This window comes from Lolium perenne, chromosome 7 (assembly GCF_019359855.2).
Source record: "Lolium perenne isolate Kyuss_39 chromosome 7, Kyuss_2.0, whole genome shotgun sequence".
Lineage (NCBI taxonomy): Eukaryota > Viridiplantae > Streptophyta > Magnoliopsida > Poales > Poaceae > Lolium > Lolium perenne.
Window position 1 is genome coordinate 199,788,257 of NC_067250.2, and position 10,325 is coordinate 199,798,581.

The window sequence follows — 10,325 nt, forward strand, 5'->3', positions numbered from 1 at the left end:
CTTCCATAGTCCAAGGTTGCACCACAATCTTCCTCAGATTGCATGCTCATTTTGTCATTTTGTGTAGAATTTTCTTTGGAGCCATTTGACTATGTTTCTTGATCATTTTCGCTCAAGTTTTCACGTGTTCATCTTCGGATGTACCATCAGGTGGGTGTGTTTCCTGGCCATGGTTAATTGCAATTGGTATAATATGTAAAGGCATGCGATCATCAAGTTGAGTATCCTCATTGGTAGATGCATGATTTTTTGTTGGTAGGAGAAGAATATCCTGACTAAGGTGTTTACCAGCATTAGGATGACATGAAGCAAAAGGGAACACATTATTATCAAAGACCCATCTCAAGACACATAAACAAGATCAGTGGTCACATCCAAACACTTAACTCGTTTATGCAGAGGACCGTAGCTTACAAACACACAGCGTGTGGAGAGAGATATGCAAGCTTTCTTTTGTTGTAGGGATGAAGATTTGGCCAATAGGTACACCCAAAAATCCGAAGAGAGTCATAGTTGGGTTTAGTGTGGAGAAGACATTTTCCAGGAGTTTCAAAATCAATCACTTTGCTAGGAAGTAAATTGATGAGAAAAGTGGTTGTGAGAAAGGATTCATCCCAAAATTTGGAGGCATACATGCATGTGCAAGCAAGGCAAGTCCAACACAATGTGATGGTGTTTATGCTCAGCTGAGCCATTTTATTGATGGGCATGGGGACAAGAAACATGGTGAGTGATACCAATTTTCTGAAAGAAGCCATTGAACTTTTCAAACTCACCCCCCAATCTGTTTGCATAGAAAGTTTTTCATATGCGATGCTTTGCAGCATACTTCGAATTTTGCTGACGAAGGAACCTATCAATCTGCAAAAGATGACATGGGGTGCATGTTGGTGATTAGGATTTAGGAGCACCTGATTGTCGTTTCTTTGCAATTGTTTTTCATAAATAATCTATTTACATTCTGTCTGCAGAGCAACTTTGCACATGTTGGAGTTTGGAAATATGCTGCATTATTCAGTTTCGTTGCATTAATTGGTAGATTGATGGGATTTCCGCACCCCAAACAAATGCGGAACTTCCTGTGATGTAGTCGTGAACTTCTCTGTCTTGTCAGCCACAGACTCTTACTTTTTGCAGACAACATCCTTTTTTAACATAGTACAAGTTTATATGCTCACATACATCCACGGACACATGCTCCTACGAACACACGCACACCTATCCCTATAAGTATACTTAATGACTCTTATTTTCTTGCACAGCACAAGCACCGATGCTCATATACACGCATGTACACTTGCCACTGGGAACACACACACGTCTATCCCTATGAGTATATTTAAGGTTGGCGAAATCACCATGGGGACCTCATAGTTAACAACCTCTATGACTTAAACTTGGGTGGACAGGTTCCATTCCACCACACAAAAGCCTAAACAATTGGGGTATGCTTAGTTTGCCGTTACATATATGTTACCTTACATATACAATTGACATTAAGAACCTCCACGTGCACCCAACATCAGTCGACCCCTTAAAGAGGTTCACCTGATAGCCATCTATCGATCATAGCAAGACACTCCTTGGGCATGTACTCCGGGGCTGTGTGTCCAGCACCCTACAGGTGCACGTAGTTGAATTAAACAATTCATTAATTTGATGAACTGTTTTCTATATGGATAAGGATGCTATCCAGCTCTGGTAAAAAACTGAAGCTGTATATATGTGTCTAACACGTACCTTTACAGTTGCAAATGTCAGATTGTTGGAGTAAGTTCTTGTGAACCTATGAAAATAAGATAAAGAAAAACAATGTATAAGGCATCAAAGTACTTGTCGCATACAATGAACTACAAATGTTTAATTTTTACTACTAATAAGCATAATAGCCATTGTCACATGTTTTGGGCATTTAACGGTATCTCTGAAGTCTAACTATTGGATTCATCTGTATTTGAAAAGCTACCTTATGGTCTTGTGGACAACTGGACATAGGTAAGTTGATTTTTATTTACCAAATTATTATCTTTTGAATTATTTAGATTTTATACTTGAAAAAAATACATGCGCAACTTTGTCTTGAATGTATTTTCATGCATATATATGTGTGTAGTTTTGCTAGGTTTTATGGAAGTACTAAAATGTAGTATTCCCATTGATCAAAGCTATATTAGTCGGGTCACAACTGATTCTGGGGATATCACTATTTTTCCCTGACGCGAGTAAGAATTACAACATACTTTTGACTTATAATGTATACAAAACAATATAAATTGTGAGTCGGTCCTTACCCTACAACTTGGCCTTCCACATACCATGGTCGCCAATTATCTGTGATGGGAAGGCTAAGTTTTCTGATCCATGCTTGGGTGCCAACATGAGATATTTTACTATCATGATCGCCACTGCAGCGTCACACATGACCGTACAAATATTGACTATTCAGTCAAATACATTATAGAATTATTAAGGAGACGCGGGAGAAACGGGTATCGGAAAAAGTTGATCACTCACTTACCTGTAGATCATGGCCCGGTATCCTTTAGTAATCAATGCTAAATGATCATCCACTGCACTGGCAATTTCCATTGTGTAAGGTATATCGAAATCACATCGTAGCCATGATGGAACTGTTCCCTGCACAGTATATACACCGCATATAAGCCCTTCGTTATGGACGGAATGTGGGCTGCTTTGATTGCATTCACAGAATTCTCTCACTGCAAACCCCTACCTTACCTTGTGAATACCTAAACTTTCCCTTACAACTTCGTCATTTGTCCATACCTCGGATAGGAAGTACGTGGCATTCTGCATCAACCGAATGAAGCACAACAATTAAGATTTTGACACAGTTAACGCCGTGCAATTAGAACGACAAAATAAAAGCAATATGAACATGAATAAAAAATAAAAATAAAAAGCAAGCGAGAAAGTGGAAATAAAACCGAGAAGAAATTAAGATTAATATTTGAAATGTTTACCCTGCAGATAGACCAAACTGCGGACTCTAATAGCCTTTTCCTACTATGATCCTGCAACGCCTGCTGCTTCTGAATGGCGAGGCTTGGATATTCTGGACAACGTGCCTCCAAGATGTGTACATCATTTAAATCCCTTATACACTGCAATATCCATGCCAAAATTACCAATTAAGTCACCAAGTAGCTCTTACTTCTAGCTTAGTGTATCATGTCTTATTCACATAATCAACATATACTTTTGTTTCTTTCTTTGTGGTCGGTATTGTCACTTACGTCTTGGATGGCTTGGAGGGAATCGGCACAATTAGCGTTCGATGGCCTAAGGTATTCCCCTCTACAGCCATCATGAGCAGCCTGCGGATTAGGGGATTTAAGTTCAACTATATCTCCTGCTCAATGATACTCCAAGTAAATAGGAACACATTTGACTTTATTCAGTAGTTAAGTCAATATGTATTTATCATTCTGATTGAGAAGCATCATATTTTTCTTGAGAGGGAGCAGAAGCTTGCCAACATCGAGTAGATGTGTGGAAATATTGTCCTTGTCCTTTTCGTGTGGCATAGAATGAGATTGTAAAAGATAAAAATTATCATAGTTAAAGACTATGTCACCTCGTAGAGTTCATCTGGTATAATTCCCATACCGTGAAGATACGGAACTCGAGCGTTGATGTCTGTCGTTGCATCAGTCAATGGATTGCCAGCAATTACACCCTGATCAGTTAAGATAAATTTGATGTGGGTATTAATTAATCCCTCCTTACAAATGGTAGTATAAGAGTATCACGGATTTACACACATATGTAAGAATGTATAACAGTTTTCATAAGTGACAATTTTTTCGATAAGAGGAGGACCCCAGCCTCTACATTAATTGATACATACATCCTTTTTTTATTAACTTTATTATGCATCCAGAGTTACAAAACCATTACAATTCAAGGATCACATAAAGTTTCAGCATGCACCAGCCATTTAAACATAAAAGGAAAATATCATAAGGGACAATTGCATACATTGAATTGTAACTAAACACATTTGCCAACCTCTGTACTATGACTGTATCTCAGAGGACACATAAAAGCAAAGGTCACCGTAAAGTTTCAACTACCAGTATCAATGAAAAAAAATAAACATGTCTCGGCCGACTACTTAGAGCCTTGTTGCAAGGAACAATGAATTCTAGTTTGTAAATTATTCATATTGAAAACTGGGTTGTAGCCTGGTGGCAAGGGAGGCACTGTTGCACACAGCCGACCCAGGTTCGGGTCTCATTGGGGGCTGAATTTGGGTTTATCACATGTGGACTTCTGTCTTACAAAAAAAAGGCATCAGGTGCTAATGCCTGGGATGGTACCTTTTTCGAAAAAATCATTCATATTTACCAAACAAAGTAAATGGCAGAAGAGTGAATTTTACCAAAAATATGGTAACCATGTTTTGAACTTACCCATCGAAGTTGAAGAAATACATAGATCCGATCCAGACACATATGTGGACACAAATATTCAAGGTTAACAATAATTATATTTGTTTTCTCATGTTGTTGTTAAGCTAAACTTTGTTGACCTTGATAGGGAGAGAACTTGTCCCTGTCTAGGCTGTCTTATTAGTAAACAAAGGAAGACGTCTATAGGCATAAAGCTCTAGAAGTACATCCTGTGGACTTCTGTCTTACAAAAAAAAATGCATAAGGTGCTAATGCCTAGGATGGTCCCATTTTTGTACAAAAAATATTCATATTTAAGAAAAATGACCAAACAAAGTAAATGGCAGAAGACTGAATTTTACCAAAATATGGTAACCATGTCTTGAACTTACCCACTGAAGTTGAAGAACTACATAGCTCTGATCCAGACATATGTGGACACAAATATCCAAGGTTAAACATAAATTATATTTGTTTTCTCATGTTGTTGTTGAACTAAACTTTGTTGACCTTGATAAAGAGAGAGCTTGCCCCTGTCTAATTAGTAAACAAAGAAATACTTCTATAGGCATAAAGCTCTAGATGTACATCCATTACTGTACAAAGCTTAGGAAGAAGAGAAATAAGCATTGCAGTAAAAAAAGATACTTTTCCCAAAGGAGGGATACCTCGGGCCTCGGTAGGTGCACATAACCATGGTAGAAAAATATGAAACTTAAATAATATGTTGGAAGAGAAATTATGGAAATAATATAGAATACCTTGAGATTGATGAGTGGCTCGTCACCGTATTCTATCCCTATAACGGAATAAATGTTTAGTTAGAACAATGCATGTTGTACTCGTAAAAAAAAAACCGCTTCGGACAAACTCGTAAGACAAGTAGTAATCCTTGTCGATAATCACGAGATCCAAATACCTTTAGCAACTTTCATAGCAAGAGGAGGTATGATTATGCCGCTATACGAATCACCCGCAACGTAGAATGGATTCGGCAAAAACTTTGGGTGTTCATCAAACCACTGCATAGAAAAGAAACCAAACGGAAATCAGCACCCATGATTAATCTGTACTTTCTGTTATAAGAAGCATATAAATGAAGTTGAAAAGCGAACCGTTTGGAGAAAGGTGTGCAGCTGTTGAATAGCAATGGTGTCACTTGGTATGGTCCTGTTGCCCGTGGTGTCATACGAGAAGCCTGTCCCTGCCGGAGAATCCACGAAGATGACACTGCTAACCTACAATATGATTGAACTGAAATGAAAACGCCCCTGTTGTCTTTAGTCAAAACAATATGGTCAAACTAGTACCATATTATTTGTCTCTGATTTAGTAGAACTTTGTACTAAATCAGCGACAACTAATTTGACAATACACGTCCCACATGTGAGGTACTGACATAAGAAAAAAAAGTTCTTTGCGCCACCTGAGAAAAAAAAAATCAATAGAAAAGCTGGAAATGGTGCAACAACGGTTCTGAACCCATGTCCAGCTAGTCTCCTCCATTATCTATTTTGTACTACTCCCGTATGTAAAACTTGGGTATCTCAGCCAAATGAACCTGTGTCCAAGATGTTGGTTTGTAGAGCAGAGTAGGCAGGCCACTCCCCGTGTACCCCTCGAAGTCGAAGTAGAAGGGGCCCATCTCGTAGACGAGGCCGGAGAGGGCGGAGCATCCGGGGCCGCCGGTGAGCCAGAGCAGGACGGGGTCCTCCTCCGGGTCGCGCTCCGACTGGATGAAGTAGTAGAAGAGGCGGACGCCGTCGTCCAGCTCCACGTACCTGCACCACCGCATCGCATGATCATGTTCCGATCAACCGAGGAAGAAGAAGAAGCTGGAGAGCAGAGCATGCAGGGCACGTATGTACTTACCCTGTTTCGAGGGAGAAGGGCAGGGGTCCGCTGAAACCCGGCAGCCGCGGCACGGCCTTCGTGGTGATCGACGGCGTGGCGGCGGCGAAGAAGGAGCGGAGGAGCAGAAGCAGCAGAACCAGCGACCGGCGCGGCGGCGCTGTCGCCATAGCTACGACTGATTGTACCGGCAAGAGTGGATGAAAGCGGCGAATTTCCTACCAGCTGACGTGATTCCCTTGGATGTTCCCGTGCCGGCCATACATGTACGACGAGCGAGAGACGAGAAAATCTGGTATGTGGACACACAAGACCGTGCTCTCTGTCTCTATCACATCGGTGCCATGGAGCCCTGCTTTATCTGGTGACTGGTGTCTATCACACCGTACAATATTGACTATTCAGTCCCTAGTCCCTGTCAGGCTATCACATCGGTGTCACGGAGAAGGAAGCGCTGTGTCCTTGAAGTGGAAAGCCACGGCTAATCCTGAGCTAGCAAGCTCAGGAAGAGCCCCTCCTACATTTCCCCTGACAGGTCCCCTTCCCCTGGGCGGCACGGCTTTCGTGTTGATCGACGGCGTCGCGGCGGCCAACAACGAGCGGAGGAGGAGCTGCGGTAGCAGTAGCAGTGGAAGCAGCGACCGGCGCGATGCCGCCACACACTATGGGAGAGGAGATTATTAGCCGCATTTTAAAATACCCTTAAAATGTAACTAAATTGGCTCTAATTATTTTGAGGGGTACTTTAAAAATGCTCAATTTAATCGTGTCGCTTAAAATTATAGCCGCACTTTGAAAAAATGCCCCTAAAACTAGTATTTTCTGCCGTACTTTCAAATTGCCCCTATATATTTTTAGACACACTTTGAAAAATGTCTCTATATATTTTTAGCCGTAATTTAAAAAATACCTCAAATATTTTAGCGCAATTCAAAAAAAATCCCTATACATTTTTAGCCGCACTTTCGCAAATTGCCTCTATACATTTTTAGCCGTACTTTAGCAAATTAACTATATACATCTTTAGCCGCACTTTAGCAAATTGCCCCTAAAAATAGCATGTTTATAGTCGCACTTTGCGAAATGCCTCTAACCATTTTTAGTGGCAGTTTTCAAATGGGCCTTTAAATATACTAGAAAGCTCAGAAACCTAGCTTACTAAACGAGTTACATCATGATATGCTTGTCCAAAGTTCCACACACACACAAAAGAAACTACACATGGTTGTAGGGGATATCAACACTACACATTGAGAGAAATACTAACAAAATAACTGAGACAACAAACAACCTCAACTAATCAGAGCCATTCATTTGGATTTATGCATGGATCAGGCGTACATCTGAGCTCCAACGGTCCACTGCCACCGCTGCGGGGAAACGAGGAGAGCCGCGCTAGTTGCATGCACTAGATGGGTCGCTTCGCACTCCTCCGGTTGACATCCAGGTGATAACCCCCAAGTGCAGGGGATCACCGCAGTATAATTCGATAAGTATTTGAGTGTCGAACCCGTGAGGAGCTGAGGGTAAACTATCTATTCTCTAAAGCCTTATAACCCACGTATATGATCTTCTATGCAAAGTTAGGATCTATAGTATGTGTGTATATGTGTGTGTGAAGAGCTTTCTACTAGGAACTAGAAGACTGTAAAGTACTAGGAATAATTGCTGGAAGTGAAACTAGAACAAGGAAAGCAAGGGTTGTGAGGTGAAGTGGAGTAACTCAAAGAAGGATGTGAATTAGGCATAAATTCAACTTTTGCAAAAATCTTGTAAAACAAAAAGTATATTCAATTAATATAATATCAACTCATTAAAGAAAACTGAGGGCATACTTAAGTTAATGAATCTGTTTAATTCATATATACTGTGTAGTACACTCTATGTATTTTCTATCCTACAGGAATTCCGCTATAGGAATTCGATAGGAATTGAGTTGTTGTTATGGTAAGTTAACATGGTTCATTATTAAACCATGGATTTAATTTACCATAGAGAGAAGCCATAGATATGTGCAACCATATATCTGTGCAAATACTCCACTAGTGATTGATCCTAAAGCCAATTAAGAGTGAACGAGAGACTTATTAAGACATAAAGTCCAACCACCGTTAAGTTAAAGGTCCCCACAGTTATACACCCCGTTGATTAACCATGAAATGATATAACATGAATATCTAAGAATTGGGACATGATTTCTGTCGAACTCTGTTTGTTCCTCTCCCTATCATCATGCAATGGTGACAACCTCATGTACACCCCAACATATTTGTGCACTCATATATCAGTACAAGAGTCCACCGGAGGTGATTCCGGCAGCGGTTCCCCCCTCTGATCTCCCCCTGATGATAGCGTTTGACAACACCAGCAAAAGGTCTTGAACGTTGGGACTCCAAGTGCAGAGTGTTGTGTCAGCGGAGTATTTTCCCCACAAGGGTGACTTGAGGGTTTATATCGAACTCTCGGGGAATAGAGTAAAGAGTTATCTCTCCCTCTCTTGTTCCAGCAATCATGAAAAATAAATTAAAGTCTCGTGTCCCCAACTCCACCGTGTGGTTACCAAGCACAAGGTTTCGTGTAAGTTAAAATAATATAAAGTAGTAACTAGAGTAAAATAAACTAAACAAGTGAAGTAAACTAAGTAAAAGTGATAAAGGTATGTTTGTTTTGGAGTTTTGAGTGCAAACAAGATAGAAAAGTAATTTTTTATTTTCGGATTAAAATAGTGCTGCAAATAAAAAGTAAGATAAATGTGATGGAAAGGTGTTTCTTATGATTAAAATTGGACCAGTATTCATGGGTTCACTTAACTATTCTCTCTTTGAAGTTGTAGTGGACAATAACAATTCATCAATGAGATACGAGGAAAATAAGTTTAACATGTGTAAGATAAGCATTCATATGGACATCACGTCACACATCTCTCTTATACTCCACAAGAGATGAAAAACTTCAAGCAATCTTGTATTAAGAATTACCAGTGTATATACATAAGTACTTTGACATGATGTTTGAATATCCAATATGCTACCTTGAACAAACAAGATCATCACTTTTGCCACGTGACGAATATAGCACATGCATTCACTTTATCCCTAGTGAGATAGCAAAAGAAAAGGCAAAGCCATAATAGATCATGAATTTGTTATCACTATTCAATCAGTAAAATCATGCTATTCCATCTAACACACACTATCACCCCACAGGCGTTCTTGCATACAAGTTGGATCAGAACCAATAATTAAGAACGGGGTACATAATATGCATCTATCAATACATCTTACACAAAGTATAGCAAAATCTTATAGCATCATATCACAGAATAAAGATCCACCACATATGTATGACATATATGACCATAATCATGTTGATCGGCTCATATGGCACTAAGAACTATGAAGAACATGAGAGAAATAGATCAAGTTACTGTACTCCCCCTTGATCATTGTGTTGATGAGGAAGACGTTGGAGAAGGTGCAGATCCCTCCGGCGGTGGCTCCGGTGGAGTTTCCCCCTCCAATCTAAGTTGTTACAGCCTCAGCTTTGTGTTTCGGTGTTTCTACGGTGCTCTCCTCTAGAGAACCGTCGGAGGTCATATATATAGTGGTTTTTATGTTAAAATACGTCGGTTCGCGAAGGAATCAAGTGATTTGGACGATCGACAGCCGAAAGAGGGGGGTGGCGTGCCCTCCTTGCCTGGGCACGCCACCTGGTCCCTTTTTGTCCTCGGGCCCCTCCAGATGTGCTTGTAGGAGTCGTGTTGCTTCTCCCGATGAAAACATGACCCTCCAGAAATTCTAGCTCAATTTGACTCCGTATAGGTCTTTGAAAGTGAAAAATACACAAAACAAAGAATTCCAGTTCTACAGAGTTATAAACCAGAAAATGGGATCATATATAAATCCCCATAAATCAATGTAAAACATGGTATTATCATCATATATGTTGCAAATATGTGATAATTCATTTTAATAAAGGACAAAGTTCATGTATGCATTTTACATGCATCAGCCGGTGGCGGCCTGCTAACTTTCTGTTTATGTGCTTTTTTATCTCCGC

At 40.1% G+C, this 10,325-nt stretch overlaps 1 protein-coding gene across 7 annotated transcripts; it reads right to left on the reverse strand.

Annotated features, from left to right (window-relative positions):
- Positions 1–1,128: 1,128 nt before the first annotated feature.
- LOC127314521 (serine carboxypeptidase-like 1) lies at positions 1,129–6,588 on the reverse strand. Of its 7 annotated transcripts, none has more exons than XM_051345002.2 (13): positions 6,288–6,584; positions 5,977–6,196; positions 5,531–5,653; positions 5,335–5,437; positions 5,177–5,214; positions 3,631–3,700; positions 3,258–3,376; positions 2,985–3,125; positions 2,740–2,811; positions 2,519–2,637; positions 2,292–2,405; positions 1,741–1,786; positions 1,129–1,618 (listed from the first exon to the last, which is right to left on the reverse strand). In XM_051345002.2, the coding sequence occupies exons 1-13, from the start codon at positions 6,434–6,436 to the stop codon at positions 1,535–1,537; spliced, it is 1,398 nt and encodes a 465-aa protein (XP_051200962.1). In that variant the 5' UTR covers positions 6,437–6,584; the 3' UTR covers positions 1,129–1,534. The 7 variants fall into 7 exon arrangements, 6 of the variants coding, with proteins under 6 accessions (XP_051200962.1, XP_051200964.1, XP_071679476.1 ...); XM_051345004.2 differs by having other exon boundaries at positions 3,258–3,338; positions 3,599–3,700; positions 6,288–6,582; XM_071823375.1 differs by lacking the exon at positions 2,292–2,405 and having other exon boundaries at positions 6,288–6,587.
- Between the last annotated feature and the right edge of the window lie 3,737 nt (positions 6,589–10,325).